The 17101-nt window shown below is 37.4% G+C and overlaps 1 protein-coding gene across 1 annotated transcript; it reads left to right on the forward strand.

The window, feature by feature from the left end:
* The first annotated feature begins 1957 nt into the window (after positions 1-1957).
* LOC117018144 (U6 snRNA-associated Sm-like protein LSm8) lies at positions 1958-8952 on the forward strand. The gene is made up of 4 exons (XM_033098963.1): positions 1958-2151; positions 3289-3329; positions 5993-6120; positions 8704-8952. Exons 1-4 carry the CDS (start codon positions 2121-2123, stop codon positions 8792-8794), a joined length of 291 nt encoding a protein of 96 aa, XP_032954854.1. The 5' UTR covers positions 1958-2120; the 3' UTR covers positions 8795-8952.
* Positions 8953-17101: the final 8149 nt, after the last annotated feature.

Raw genomic sequence — 17101 nt, forward strand, 5'->3', positions numbered from 1 at the left:
GCTCTCAGCCTCACATAGAAAGGTGCTGGCTCAGGTAGTAAATGGCCATCGACTGTGATCAAATGGCCAGCAGCTGTGGCTAGTTGGCCGTCAGCTGTAACCAGTGAGCCATTGGCCATGAATATAACTGCCGTGGCTAGGCTAGCAGGAAAAACGGGGGAGCTAGCAAGAAGATGGTGGCTCAGTCTGCAAGCGGCACCGTGAGGGTTGAGAATTGTGTTGCTCCTGGTTCCTGTTTCTCCAACCCAGCCGCCAGTGAGAGTATAGTGGTGTGACTCCCCTACCTATGGCTCCGTGGGTGTTCCTTTTTGGCCTAGCCATATCCTGCGTTCTTGTGTGGGGAGCGGGAGCAGAGACCTCACAGACCCCGCAGGCCGCCCCGCATGACACTTGGCGAAGTCGGCAGGATCCCCTGCACGACATCCCCTTTCATCAACTTCAAAGCCATCAACAGCAAAACCACTCATATACATCTCTCAGAATCACTCTCCTGCCTCCCTCTTCCACTTTTAAGGACCAAACTTCTAAACGTTGTCTGTCTGTTATTTATCTGGCATATTAATTTAATGGAAACTACACAAGGTCATAAACTTATAACGTAATGTATTTATTATGAAATTACTCCATAAGCTACTATATGCTAATAAACATTTTCAAACATAAGCACACTTTGCGAGATGAAAAATTACACATATTTTTAAAATGTGGCAGTTTTTTTTAAACTCCTTACTAATGATACCTCATTTATCACTAATATTTCGGCTTTCTTTTCAGTTCAATGTCTAACATTTGGAAATCACAATATCTTCATTATTTTCATTTATGGAAGATACTTCCACTTTTCCCCCAGAAAATACTGGTTTAGTCCTGATTACGTGTGGTTTCAAACAGGTCAGAGTAAGTTTCAGTATGTAAAATATTAACCATTTAGGGGTGATCTGTATGTTGTGGGAATGCTGTAATGAAAACAGCTTCACTTTTCAGAAGAAAACTGCTGACATTGCAAGAGTTATTTCAAACCCACAAATTCGTCAGTTAAGAAATCACAAGCCTAACTGAAATCAGAGATTTTTGTGAAAAAGGAAATAGCTCCCGCTGGTATTTTGTATATAGATCCTTTTTTAACTTTTGAAGTTAGGGTACCACTGTAAAATATGAGTTACGTTTTCTAGTAACACTTGTAAATACCCAAAATGGTAGCTAACGCAGCATCTAAGCACCTAAGGAAACAGGCCCAGATGAGTTGACGTTACCTGTGCAAGGACACCCACCCGATTCCTAAGCTGAGCCAGGACTAGAACCCCGCCTGGTGCTTATCTAGAAGACTCTTCCTTCATCAACCCTTTCCAGGGCTGTGCAGCAGACCTTTGATTTACTAATTGAACCCTGAGGGCAGGAACACCTAGTGGCCTGACGAAAGGAAAGCTATTTTCTCAGGGAGGCTCGCACACCTCTTCCTGCTTGGATTCAGTTTTTTAAATAAGTGAAAACAACGCCTCCACGTTGGCGCATTTTTGGAGGCAAATGCAGAATATGCTAACGTGCTTTTTACTGGTGTGTTCTCCAGAGATGTATACCATATGGTCACAATGTGCGCAACTTCGTCCTAGGCCATTCAGCTTCTAAAAGATTAATTTCGGCTCCAAGACTGGGGATCCCACTTCCCCGCACCTACATTTCCCACGGGAACAGCACTCATCTACTTCACGTGATGCAGGCCCCTTATTCCGCGTTCCCTGCGTCTCAACATTTTCCCTTAGTAACTTCTCCCCAGCGCCTTTCACTCCGCTAGGAAACTCACTCTCCCATTTTCTCCCTCCCGCCCCACCTTCAGGAAGGTGCTTGCTTTCTTCTGCCTCCCGCTCGCCTTCGCCTCTCTCGGCTTCCGAGACCACCGGCCGGAAACCAGCGGAAACGCACTGCGCACGCGCACTAAACTCCTCCCCGCTTGGTCTCACGGGTCCCGTCGGTCAGTTGGTTACTTTCGGTAGGACTCGCGGAGGCTGGGGTGCCGTAAATCTCGCGATACTTGCTGCAGCCGGGCGGCCCGAGCCGCTGTGGGCTTTATCTCCGCTGGTCGGCTAACCTGCAGCGTTGCCCGCAGTGGCCGTCCTCGCGCCATGACGTCGGCTCTGGAGAATTACATCAACCGTATCCTTTGGTGGCCGCTGCTGGCCCACGTCCGCACTGGCGAGGCCGGCGCTCCCGAGGCCCGGGTCGGGATCGGCGGGCGGTTGGGACTCGCGGCCACTGCCTGGCCCTGGTGCGGGGGTTAAGGATCCGGACCGAGTGGTCCCGCGCCCGGGGCTGGAACCCGCCGCGGCTCCTACGGGCCCGAGGCGCCTTTTCATTTTAACCTTCAAAAAATGTGATTATTCTGAACTTTCCCCCGTTTCTGTAGAAACCCGCTATTGATTCGTCATTACTACTTCCCTAGGGCCTGTGCGGTCAAGCTTGGGAATAAAATGAACAGTCGTCCTAGCGGCGACGATGGTCTTGTAAATCTATGTACGTGTTTTATTCTTAGGCTTTGCTCGTTGTTCGAGGATAGCAAAAAGTAAGGATGGTCAGGTTGAAATTCTGTCCCTTTACCATTTTAGTTTTAACTTCTTTGTTGATAGAATGAAAAATAATGCTTGCTGTTGCAATGGATCGTCACAAGGGGCTAATAAATAAAAAGACTCTGTGAAGTCGTAAAAGTCCTCTCTCATGTGTTACATTTTAAAGTCTCGGGACAGAAACACTGCATTGTGCTCACATGCAAATTTGGGACAAAAGTGAAACACTAAGACTTTTAATGATGCAAAGTGTAGTGCTACCTGACGACACTGGTTATAGCTTCTTTCTTTTGAATTCCAGACATCAAGTCCTGGAAGACAGTGTCTTAACACCCTTGAAATCATTCTACATTAATTCAGCACTAATCCGTTTTCGTGTTAGAGATAAAGAAACAGGTCTAAGAAAGTGGGGAATGTCTTACTCAAAGTTAGAGCTGCAATATTCCCCAGTAAAAAAGTACCAGATATCCCAGCCGTTTCGAGACAGGCTGCATTGATCACATACAGAAAAGAATTTTCCTTTTCTGTTTTTTTATTTTTTTGTGTAATTATCACAAGGAATTGAAGAAGTTAGAAACTAAGTTTTTATATTGTGAATGTACTGGCTGTGTTGAATTGTTGTTTCTTCATTCTGTCACCTTTTCCCTAGTAATTCAAACCACTTCCTCACCAGGTGCTAAGTTTTCAGTTTGCATTCCTTGAGAAATGCTTTCCTTGAATCAGTTGTCAGGAACTGTTGCTGTTATTACTTCTGACGGGAGAATGATTGTGGTAAGTATTTGGCATATTCATTCTCTGCTTTCTGGGAGGCTTATTGGTTGCAAATTTTTATGCAAAACCTCTAATCTCTGATGCCTAGGCACCACAGTGTACCTGCATTGCAGTTTTCGGATTCGACTCTTTATCTCTTTGATAAGTAGCTGCGGATCCCTATTTTCTTTATTATTAAATGTTGAGTGAAAGTTGCATACAAGGCTTCTAGGAGCTGGGATGAGTAAGAGTAATAGACGCTGCCTTCAGAGAGTGGCTAGTCTAGTCTGCAGAAACCTGCCTGTATTTTTATATTTATCTTCCTCTTCCATTTTTTAATTTCCTTCCCCATTTAGTGCTGTGATATTCACTACATGAATCATAATTCTTTTGAAATTTTGTATATGCCTCTTAGAAACTTTTTTGGTGGTTTAGATACTACATATATAGAATAATGAACAATTAAGGCTTGTATGGTATGAATATTCTTTGACTATTCTTAGGTTGTATGCCCTCTGTCTTTTGTAGGACAAATTATGTTGATTGACCCTAAATTTATTTTATCTCATTTGTTCTTTCATCACAGTATCCCCGTTAATTCCAGAAAAATCTTGGATTCTCTTCTTGTCTGTTCCTTGATCTGAGGAATTCATCCCATGACTTTTGGCTGCTTAATTATGTCTTCATTCATAATTCATATGGCTATTTGCTTTCAAAAAAATCTTAAGGTTGCTAAGCTTTCTCTATTTTCTAACTGTATCGAATTCATGTAATTTAATCTTTCATTTTCCCATTCTTCACTTCTGTTTTTGTTTGTTTTCTGTTTAATCCTTGTGATCTTTCTCAGGGGTCATTAAGTGACTAATTACCAAAGTGTTAGACTTTGCCATTGATCAAGTTATATTATGTACCAGGCATGACACTTAATCTTCCATACAACTCTGAGGAAGATTTTACCCGTGTTCTAGGTTAGGAATCAAGCTCAGGAAAAGTGAATGGGTTTCCCGAAGTCCCATGTGGCAGAACCAAACTGGGACTTAAATTGAATTTGACTCCAAAGCTAAAGCCTTGCTTCCTTTTTAAGAGAAAAATCATGTTTTCTTTTAAGCATCTCACATTATATTTTGTGCAATAATGACAGTTTGAAATATATTAATCTTATTTTAACACCTTGAGAAAGACTATTGCTATTAACAAATATTTGCAAATAGTTGATTTTGTGTGAAAACCTCACGTTTAAGTTTTCTATTTTTGTTAGCAGGATTGATAATAAATTGGAAATTATTTTGATGTTACAGAAGGAAAGCTATTTTAAAAGCATTTTGAGTCAGTAGTTCTGTATTGCTTTGATACGTGGTTCACTTGATAGAATAATTATTTGTAAAATGAAGCCAAGAGCCTATGTATGGGTGTGATAACTGTTTGCTAACTAGTTTAGTGTAGTAAATATTCCATATTTTGTTTCTCTTCCAAATTCTAGGTTATCATTTTCTCTTTATTTCATTCTGATTTTATATATCTGGATTTTCAAAACATGAAGCAGTTTAATAGTGAGCTTGAGGGATTTAACCAACCAAAACCAATATAAGTTGATGTTTCTTCAGAAACTTGAATAGCATTTGAGTTACTGTGTTGTGCTAAGCCTATGTCTTCCTTTATTCAAAATCGGGATTCTTCCATCAAACTTTATCTAAATTTTTACTTCAAGTTCTGGTTCTAATTATTAGTCATGTTTGTATCTACCTTATTGCATTATTGGGTGGATTAAATAAGTAAATACATGTGAGGCCCATGGAACACTTTCTGGCAAACAGAAAGTACTCCTTAAGTGTTAGCTGTTACTACCAGTTGAAGTTTGTATGTACAGAGGGTGCCAAAAAAATGTATACACATTTTAAGGAAGGAAAAAAACTGTATTAAAATTGTAATGCTCAATATATACAGATAAGAAAAGATGAATACAAGTCATGTGTTACATTTTTTTGGCACCCTTGGTATTTATGGGACTGATTTGAATCTCTGAAAAATGGTAACTATATTTGCTTGTTCATAGAAGTTAGTATATTATAGCAGTTGAATGGTCTGGCTTTGAACATGTCCTTCGTAGGTCAGACCCTAGCTCTGCTACTTTCTACCTAGGAAACCTTAAGAGATGACTTAACCTCTCTATGCCTCAATTTTTCTTCTCTGAAGTGGGAACGATTACATCTACCTCAAAGGGTAGAGGTTAGTTGAGATAATGCATATGGTGTGTTTAGCACAGGGCCAAGTCCTACTATGTAATACGAAGTGACACTGTCATTGCTGTAGCTGGTATGTAGGTTCCGTGTGTGTATGTGTGTGTGTGTGTGTGTGTAGTTTCTCCTTAAATTCCCTTGTTTTAGTTTGTGTCTTTAGAATGTTAGCTCTTGGACTGGACTATATGGGCTTTTATGCTACTTTTTTGAAAATACACTGGTATGTAGGTGTCCTTTGTAACTCTCAGCAACTCTGCACTAGTCAGATGTGTTTTGTGCCCATGAATACTGTTGGTTCTAAAGAGGTATTCTGTTTTACAGTGGACTTATATTTAAAATAGGTACTTCTGTTGGCGTACCCAGCAACTAAAATTGTGTGGTTGCATTTATACATTCAGGTAAACCCGAATACTTGTCTTTTCTCTTGAATTTTTTTTCCCCCCACAGGGAACACTGAAAGGTTTTGACCAGACCATTAATTTGATTTTGGATGAAAGCCATGAACGCGTGTTCAGCTCTTCACAGGGAGTAGAACAAGTGGTACTAGGGTTATACATCGTAAGAGGTGACAATGTGTAAGTAAAATACGTCTTTTTTAAGTGCTGTAGGTGTACTGTCTTGCTATATGGAGAAGAGGTTTCCATCTACTGAGATTTGCCCGTATTTCTAATAGTGAAGTGGCCTGGGTAGGGTCCAGAAAGGGCCCTGCCTTATGCCAAATACTTCATTAGAGAAGCTTTTTAGAATGTTCTTCCAAAATACCCCCAATTTCAGAGGACTGTAAATATACTCGGGGGTTTGAAAATTTCTTTGAAATCTCTTGTATAAACAATTTTAAATGATTCATGCTCCATAATATAGCTGAATTTATACACAAATACTTATCCATTACTTATTTCTTCTTTCAATTTTTTAGTATAATTGGCACACTTAACATATCCCATGTTTATGCTGTGGCCTCAGTTAATTGTGGCACACTGATACGGTAATTTGAGAAATATATATTTTAGTGGTAATAATTTAAGAAATGTCTACAACAGTGTAGAGCGAAGCTTTTTAATAGAGCTTTTTGGGGTGGTGGAAACACGCTATATCTGCATTATCAGCTCTGGTAGGTACGGGCCGTGTACTGCCACTGAGTACTTGGAAAGTGGCTAGTGTGACTGAAGAACTGAATTTTAAATTTTATTAATCGTAACTAATTTTAATAGTCACATGTGGCTAGTAGCTACTGTATTCAAGAGTGCAGTTAAAGTAACTAGAAAATTATTGAATCAATTTTCTAGTGAGTACTGTATAGAATTAAAACATGGCTGGAAGGCAGCAAGACACATGAACATCTCATATTTTGGGGCACAGATAGGATATAGAAGATATCTATAAGAATACTATTCATTTGAATTGTTTATCTTAAGAAATCATCTTTAGATGGATAAATTATTTCATCTTTAATCAAAATGAGTGGTTTATAAAATATTCTCTAGAGATGACTTTTAGGTGTGAAGTTATAAAGTGAGCTGTAAAGAACCAGAGGGAGGCAGAGCAGGTAGGGCCCAGGTCCCCTGACCAAAGCAACACTGATTGTTTATATTGGGGCTCTGCATAATAACTGATGTTAAGAAGATTTCTCCTACTTTAATTTAAACAAGCAAACAAAAAAACAAAACATATTTTTTAACTTCAATTTTTAAAAATTTAAAACTTTGCTATAGACCCGGTAGTTTGCTGAAGCCAGCTTACGAAAACAGATTGTTATATATTCAGGAATTTTGCAAGCTGGTTGATGGCAAAATCTTGTTGGTAGCTTGAAATCAGCCATAGTGGGAGAATTTGCACTGTGGATGTCAGTAAACACTGCAAACCAGGCTCCCCATTTTTCTTTGGAGAGCTTATTTTTAAACATTTACCGGAGCATTTTCTCCATCCGTTGAGATTTTGCTTCCCAGCAATTGTCGTCCGTTTGGCTCAAATAAACTCTTATAAGCTTTTAAAAAAACAAAACAAAACAAACCATTTACCAGCACTTCACTATCTTCCCTAAGGATTTCAAATGATACTAAATTTTAAGGGTGCCTTAAGATCTTCAGTTTGTTTTATATTGAGAAAATTTATTATGTTCTCCCAGAGTTTGGTACTTTCTATAGAGATCTGTCGTCTTTATATAGTTTAAAGCAAAATTTGGCAAATTTGGTATTAAAACTATTCATGTATAGAATTTACTGTCGTTAAAGACAAATTTATACAATCAGTTTTTTGTGGAACAATGTTTCAGGTCCCGTGGTCTGAATGTAACAATGATTTAGCTAGAGAGACATGGCCTTGGTCACTTAGCATGGTTTAATGAAATTAGTGTTAGGTTTGTTTTAAATCAAGGAAAAATTAACTGGCTTTAACTCTAGCCAGTCGCATGAAAAATCATTTGTTAGATATTTCAGTACCAATTGCTGTTATTATCTTTGTATATAAAAAACTACATTACATTTGGTCTTGAATTTAATTGAGTAAACTTGAGAAATCATGAAAAGGAAATAGAAATTACATGTCATTGATGGATTTAGTTCATTAAAGTTACTTAAATAAAACACATTCTTATTTGCTTATTTAGTAGTGATTTTGTGATTTCCCTCCAGTCTCTCACAATTTCCCTAATTCAGTCCCTGGAGTTGAAATCATAGGGTTGGAAGTTTTGGGGCTTTTGTTCCGTATCTATCCCATTTGTGTCTTTTTCCTTCACAGACCCATGATCCAATCACACTATATGAAATCTGCCTTTTTTTTTTTTTAAACTTTTATTTATTTAAGTGTATTTTTCCAGGACCCATCAGCTCCAAGTCAAGTAGCTGTTTCAACCTAGTTGTGGAAGGCACAGCTTACAGTGGCCCATGTAGGGATTGAACCAACAACCTTGTTGTTAAGAGCACCGCACTCTAACCAACTGCGCTAACCGGCCACCCCTGAAATCTGTCCTTTAACATTGGTTCTTGTAATAATGTTTCCTTCAAATTATTTCGTCTTCAGTTTTGTGACTTAAATGTGCAGTTCAGTACTTCCTGAAGAGTTTGTTTTCACCTTAAGTAGTTCTGTTGACTTTCTCTTCAGTTTTGTCAGAAATTAGATTGTTTTAACTCATGTTTTTTTCTTTTCCCTAATAATTGCAGTGCAGTCATTGGAGAAATTGATGAAGAAACAGATTCTGCACTTGATTTGGGGAACATTCGAGCAGAACCTCTAAACTCAGTAGCACACTGAGGAAGAATTACATACATTGAACACCTGTAAATCTTTGTACAGAAACTGATTATTCTGAGGATGATTTTGTGGAATTTTTATGAATGTGTAATTGTGCAATTTTGACTCTATTGATTCATTGTAATATGTAAATTAAAACATTTTTACATTTTCTTGAATAAACATTTTTTTGCCTAACTAGGTTTGGTACCTTTGTTTTATTTCTATTAAATAGTGTAAAAATCTAATTATTTTGAGAAGTTTTAGAAAACAATTTCTTATATTTTTGGAATATTTATGGAAAGCTACTCAAAAAGAAATTTGTGTGCTATATAAATCAAGCATACAAATACCATCCATAATGCAGGATCCATGTGTTTTTTCCCTGGTTTTAAGAGCGTCACAGGAAGGTAAGTCTTGTCTTCTACAGTTCTTTGAGCCATGCCTGTTTCCCACACTGCCCTGGGGGTTGCTCCCTAGACCTTACAAGTGTGGGTAAAAATGCGGTTGGTTGAGAAAAGGAAAAATACTAACAAAGTTAAATATTATTTGAAAAAAATCGATTGCATATAATCTTAAAAGCCATCTTAGCTCTCAATTTTAAGAATTGTGGAATTCCTAGCATTAAAGATTTTTGTTGTTTATAAATCTGAGTAAACCTTAAGTTTGTATTGAGGTAGTGCTTGCTATTTTCAGCAACTTTCTATATGACACTGATTACATACGGCTAATTTCAAAAGAAGTAAACATGGTTTCTCAGAGCATTTCAGGCCTATTCGGTTGATTAGCTGGGTGAATCAATTAAGTAGATAAGGTCCCTCATTTACAAATAGGCAGTTTTCTAAAACTCCTTTGTACCATTGGTTGGTGACACATTTTATTAAAGAATCCATACAAACAATATATGTAATGTGTAGATACCCAGGCTAGTCCACAAAAAATCTCATCAACTCGTGTAGGCCAAAGTGTGTACCTTTGTGATGAGAAGAAAATGGAAAAAAAATATTTACAGACTTGTAATTAAAACAAAAGTTAAATAGTTTTTTCTTTCTTTTTAATAAGCGTTTAGGTGTTGGCAAGCTTTTTTGATATAGATGCAGCTACTATATATTTTAAGCTCTAAGGACCATGTGGTTTCTGCCACAGCTACTCAACTCTTATAGCATGAAAACAGCCATAGATTATACATAAATGAATGGTCATGGCAGTGTTCCAATGAAACATTTACAATAACAGGTGGCAGGCTGGACTTGGCCTGCAGGCCATAGCTTGCTGACCCTTGGCTTAATACATGCTCAAGAATAGACGATGGCTAATCCAGAATGGATTCTTTCAGAACTTAGAGGTCGATTTCATTTGTATTTTTTAATTTTTAAAATAATTAGACATGGTAGATTTTGGTTCACAAATAAAACATTTTCCGGAAGAAAATTCACTCACAGAAACAAGAATTGTTCAGGAGAGAACTGTTGAGATAGCTTTCTTCAAAGGTCATGTAGCACGATCACCCAGAATAATTTGGTCGACGTTCTGATGTTCAGGGCTATCCCTGGGAGTGTTGGCGGAAGTTTAGCTAGTATTGGCTCTTCATAAACATTTGGCTTTTGTAGTATAAAATTTTGTAATCAGTTTAGTAATAAAATGAAAATGCAAAGTAGGTAAAGCAAACAGGCAAGTTTAATTAGGGACTATTATTTTAATAAGAAATGGTATTTTAAATTGGTAAACTAATTCCAAAAATCAAATAATGAATAAAGACCACCGAATTCCTAAGTGAAATGTATTCTAACAGTACAAATGAAGTCCAGAGCCAGATGTTCTCCCAATATACTCGACGTATCAACACAAATTACATATAAACCAGTAAACAAAGCAGTCCCCCTCCCTCACAGGAACGCCTTTCTTATTCCATGTGTCCTTTTGAACTTTAAAACGCCTTATAAAGATGTATTTTCCTGATTGATGTCAGAAAAATCATTCCCAATATAATTGGTTGTCTTTATTAATGGTCAGAGAAATGAATGAAAATATACCAAATGGTATATGTGGTTCTTTATCCCTGGGTGTGCACGGTATGTTTTTATGCTCGTAACCCAGTTGGATTTCTTTTTGCAAGAGCACTGTAAGGGAACCACAAGTATAAGTGGTAACATGATTAATATGTAGTCTCAAGTTTTTTAAATTCTTTAATGAGGCTTTTATTCTGGAATCTGTTTATTATTTATAAAGAGGCTCAAATCAGTTTTAATCTAATTACTGCTGTGCTTTGTGACTCGGGTATTTATCTAAGTCCAGCTTAATAATGAGTCAAAGAAATTTTCTTGTCAAGATATTTTTCATAGAATTTTACATATAGGGTAATTCACTGCAAAAAGGACTTAATTTGTTTCTTTTTAACTGAAAAGACACTAAAGTAATAGTTGAAAACATTGCTTTTATTTAACCTAAAAGCAACGTTTTCCACTACTACTTGGCCTTATATGTTGACAGTTTTGGCTTAAATATTACAAATCTTGCTGCCAGAAGAATCAGAGATATTAGAGATAAACTTTTGTTAATTACTTAAACATCCTGTTTAACACCTTTCTAAAATTTGAAATTTTAACCTCGTGTGAGATATAAGTATGATAAAAACTTTTATATTTAACGTAGTATATTATGACGATATAGTGTATTCTCGGGCTTCACCTTCAAAATTAGTAGTTAATGTTTATTGAGTGCGTATCACGTGCCCAGCGTGATGCTAAGAGTTGACAACAGTGACCACTTAGGTTTGGGAAAATTGAGGCTTAACAGGGTTAGGGGCCTTACAAGAGGTCACACTTGGGAGTAAGCGCTCTAATTCAACCAGAGCTTTCTACTGCTTATATAATTCTGCCTATCAGCAGAAAGTACAGCCTCAAAATCTGCTCTCAAGTAACTATCAAAAGTCTGACTGAAAGAAATCTTTAGGTGATCTAAAGTAGTTCCCAAAGCTTCATTGTGCACCATTTTTATTATAATTACCTGAGATGCTATAAATATCCTTGGGTCCCACTGTCTTTATTGGTTCAGTAGTTCTGGAATGGGGCAGAAAGGAATACTCAATAAATAGCTAAGTAAGAAAAGTGTGGAATTACTAAAAGGTATCATTTGTTATCTGCCTGGATGAGTCCCTTTAAGACAGGGATAATAATATCTATCCTATGGGTTGTGACAAATGAATTAGACGGTATTTTAACTTCTTTTTTTTTTTTTTTTTTAAAGATTTTATTGGGGAAGGGGAACAGGACTTTACTGGGGAACAGTGTGTACTTCTAGGACTGTTTTTTCCAAGTCAAGTTGTTGTCCTTTCAATCTTAGTTGTGGAGGGCGCAGCTCAGCTCCAGGTCCAGTTGCCGTTGCTAATTGTAGGGGGCACAGCCCACCATCCCTTCTGGGAGTCGAACCAGCAACCTTGTGGTTGAGAAGACGCGCTCCAACCAACTGAGCCATCTGGGAGCTCAGCGGCAGCTCAGCTCAAGGTGCTGTGTTCAATCTTAGTTGCAGGGGGCACTGTCCACCATCCCTTGAGGGACTCGAGAAATTGAACTGGCAACCTCGTGGTTGAGAGCCCACTGGCCCATGTGGGAATCGAACCGGAGTTAGGAGCATGGAGCTCTAACCACCTGAGCCACCGGGATGGCCCCTAGACTGTATTTTAAATTTGGTATGATTTGATTTGGGGGACATAATAGTAAACAGCTATTATTCTAGGTATTCAAAAGCCAGTGTGAAAATTTTATAAACGTGGGTCTTGTCACCTTAGTTTTTCAGAGTCCCACTGGCTGTCATATCTACAAGAGACTGGAGTACATAATTTATGAGGATTTCAAGGTAAATGGAAGGTATGCACAACAAGTTGGCAATTTTAACAAATATACAGCAAGATTAAATTTGTTTTATGGCTATCATGTGCTCTTGACTCATGGAGTTGGAAAATGAAAACTCAGAAGTCTTTTGCATTGAAACTGGAATTTGCATAGTTATATATACCTCATTTTATTAATTTACTTTTACTAATTTAAAATTTTATTTTACTAATTTGGGGCTCTAAAAAAATCTTGGGCTGTAGTCTCAGTTTTTGAGTTGTGGGCAAATTTGATAAAAGTTACTTTCTGTTTACATGCAAGAGTGAAAAAAAAATGTTGACAAGGCAGAGAGAGCTATCTCCATCCAGGTTGATAGTGAGCCATTAAACAGCCTAGTGTTCTCATTCAACGAGCTACAAATTCATTTAATTGCAAGCTATTTAGTTCTTCTGCATCTGGTTTCCTGGGATTGCTCCTGTGAAATTTAGTCCAGTGCTCTGATGTGGTCTCCCTCTTCTCTATAGGGGGGAAGCTGTGTGACCTGGGCTTCGTTGGTCTTCCTGAATTGATGCTGCCTCCTTGTGAGCACAGCTTCCTTTTCTGTGTGTCCACAAACTTGAAAAAGAATAGATTTTGGAATTCTGTCAGGGACATTTGTCAAGCCATTAATGCATGGTAGGGACTGTGCTCAAAGGAGTGGATATATCAGGGAACAATATTAACAAGCTTCTCGTCCTTGCGAAACTTGTATCTACCTATAGTACCTCAACCAAATCAACTTGACTCAAAGATTTACTGTCCAAGGTAATGAGTTGTCTTGTCAAATTCTTTCAGTACTCTTGTATGTAATTTACAGGGCTTGGGTTGATTTAAAGCGACTAAAAAGTGTCTTTTTAAGTGGGTATACTTTGGATTGAATTTTCCCAGCCTTTTTTCTGTTAAGATTGCAGAGTCTGTGTAGGTTGCATAACACAAAGGATAAAGGCAAAATAGGACTTCTCCAGCAGCTCTCTCTCTCATCAGCTAACAGTATGCCATCTGTGCCTACGTCATCACTGGGTGAGTGGAGGAGTTGAGAACTCTTCTCCAAGACATCTTTTCTTGGGGTTAGCATTAAAATTTTTTTAAAACATTCAATTTTTATATTGATTTTTTTAATACCCTTTTACTTCCATCTTGTTTGTACATATTTCTTTTTTAAACATCCTTTTAGTTTATAGCTGTATTGCTTGCCAGAAGTGGCTCAGGTCAAATAATGCTAAAACTAGGACCAAAATCCCATCCTAATATTTCTACTCCAGTGTTCTTCTAACTATATAATATGGCTTCTTCTCTATTCTCATTAGGGTAATTTTCAATTATACTGTAAATGTTTTTTAAGTTTTATTTTCCCCATATATTGGCTTTACAAACACCATATAATGGAAGTGGTACCAAATTGTTATTACACTTGAAATACATTAAGAGGAAAATTATACAGGAGTGGGTGTTGGGAGGGATCTCTGGGGGATACGATGCATTATGTCATGTATAAAAAACGAGAGAGAGAGAGAGAGAGAGAGAGAGAGAGAGAGTAGGTGGGGGGCAGACAGGCAAATAAAGCGTTTCTGTTTGATGTCTGAAAATATGCACAAAATAGCTAATGTTTCATCTAATTTACCTCATCATGGAAAGCCATAGATTATAATAAATTGCTCTTTACGAAGAGGAACACTCATAAGCATATAAGTTGCCAGAGTGCTGCAATATGGCTTATGTAATATTTTAAAATAAATGATCTGAAAGAGGTCATTAATGATAGCTACATTTTTAAAAAATTAATTTTATTTATCTTTAAAATTAAAAAATTTTAAAAGTGTTTAGATCTCTCAAGCTGACTTGTTTTTACATAGTTTCTAAGGTTTCAAAATTCTGCAGTTTTCACAGAATGTATTTTTTTTATTGAAATTTATTGGGGTGACAATGGTTAGTAAAATTACATGGGTTTCAAGTGTACAATTCTGTAATACATCATCTATATATCACATTGTGTGTTCACCACCCAGAGTCAGTTCTCCTTTTGTCGTGGTATATTTGACCCTGTTTACCTTCTTCTACCACCTTCCCCCCACCCTTACCCTCTGGTAACCACTAAACTATTGTCTGTGTCTACACAAAATGTTTTAAATCCTAATATTGATTATTGGGTGGTTTATTGTTTGTGGCTTATCATTTCATGATTTGCTCAGCTACTACCTCATTTGTAACTAAAGTTGTATATGTATATTATTAGTCACTAGGTAACATATTTGTGATTACATATAAAAACTTTAGGGTCTCTATGAATTGTGGCCAATCATACTAATAGGAGAGAGCTAACAGAAGTCAAGTCTGATGTGAAAATTATTCCTTCTCTACATACATTCCAAACAAGATGATCTTTACGAGAGTAATGCTTAGTTGCCATGTTGATCCCTAATTGTCTTAGGAAATGGAAACTAACTTTTATACTTGGACACTGATACTTAGATGGATTTGAATGAACCCTACCTGAAAGACTTATGTCCTTTAGATTCAGGAACCCTGTTGAACCTTGAAAAGTATGCCTTTGCTAAAATTGAGGTGGAGACACAAGTCACATTGGAGATTTTCGTTATTATGTCTAATTCATGACCTGAGTGGCCAACCTTAGTTGTGGGACTCTAAGGAAAACAGTCCTCCATTGCTCTGGGGAAAGATGACATAGAACTTTCATAGCTGGACACGGGTAACTCCAGAGGACATAGCTCTCAGGGACCATCTGACAGCAGAAAAAGGAGATGATTTTCTTCTTGCAACACTATTTGAATCCTATGGCTTCAGCTGGTTCCCATAAGCAGTTCTTAGATTTCTACCCTAAGTGTTCCACTGCCTCACCCTAGTCCCAGCCCTACTTTGTGGGCAAGAACAACAGAGTTCTCATTGGGACTCTAGTGTGAAGGTCTGGGTGATGATTTGGGCTCCACACAAAGTTCTGGCTGAATTGGAAGAATGCTCTGGAAACAAAGGTGAGCACTCCAGTGTGAACTAAAAGAGCTGGAGTCCACGTGTGGTCCATGACGAAAGAGCTGGGCCAGCACTTACGAGTAAGTTAGCCTTTCCCTACTAATTTGAATGGTCCCAGTGATCAAGTACTAATTCTCCTCTATATTTGGATATGTTTCTAGGCTTTCTATTTCATTCATTTGTCTATTCTGTCAGTAAAACAATATTTAATTAGTGGAAATTCATAAATCTCTACCTTTTTCTAAAACTTTTCTTAACATCATCATAACAGTATACCTCATAACAGAATGACCTCATAAATAATTCTAATTTTTGAAATCTTGATTATTTTGACTTGGTTTATAGGAAATTATTAGCATAATAAGGGAAAGGTCACATATTTTAGATAAATGAGTCTCCTTGTTCAAGAACATGGAGCACTTCTCCATTCCAAAGGTTTTTCTAAGATTCCCTAGTATAGCATCTATCTATCTATCTACCATCTAAAGTGTGTTGATTAAGACAACGAGATCTGCACACCTATTAGAATGGCCCAAATCCAGAACACTGATAACACCAGTGCTGGTGAGGACGTGAAGCAATGGGAACCCGCATTCATTGTTGGTGGGAATGCAAAACGGTGCAGCCACTTTGGAAGACAGTTTGAAGATTTCTTACAAAACTCTTGTAAGATTTCTTACAAAACTCTTGTAAGAGTATGATAAACATACTCTTATCATACAATCCAGGAATCACACTCCTAGGTATTTACCCAAAGGAGGTGAAAACATGTCCACAAAAAACCTGCACCTGGATGTTTATAGCAGCTTTATTCATAATTGCTTAAATTTGGAAGCAACCAAGATGTCCTTCAGTGAATAAACTATGGTACACTCAAAAGAAATCCACTATCGAGCCATGAAAAGACAGGGAGGAACACCAGCGTGGTTGTGTAAATAGAGCAATGAACTATCCATTACACACCAAGTATCATTAAACTCACTAGATGAAATTTTTTGTGAAATACACTGTTTCCCCGAAAATAAGACCTAGCCAGACAATCAGCTCTAATGTGTCTTTTGGAGCAAAAATTAATAGAAAACTTGGTATTATATTTACTATATTATATTATATTATATTATATTATATTATATTATATTATATTATATTACATTTATTATATTATAAAGACCCAGTCTTACATTATAGTAAAATAAGACCAGGTCTTCTATTAATTTTTGCTCCAAAAGACGCATTAGAGCTGATTGTCTGGCTAGATCTTATTTTCGGGGAAACATGGTATGTACAGCAGGCATTTCCAATGACTAAACTAACATTTAATAATATTGTAAATGAAACTTTGAGAGATCATCTAGCATAATTACCATTATTCAGAAATGCTTTACGTTAAAGAGAAAGAGGGAAACCTTCAATTGGCACTTAGTACGATGCTTTCGTTTTAGTTTTCTCAGTCGACACAGACCAGATGTAGCCA

This window comes from Rhinolophus ferrumequinum, chromosome 26, assembly GCF_004115265.2.
Source record: "Rhinolophus ferrumequinum isolate MPI-CBG mRhiFer1 chromosome 26, mRhiFer1_v1.p, whole genome shotgun sequence".
In the NCBI taxonomy this organism is placed as follows: Eukaryota; Metazoa; Chordata; class Mammalia; order Chiroptera; family Rhinolophidae; genus Rhinolophus; species Rhinolophus ferrumequinum.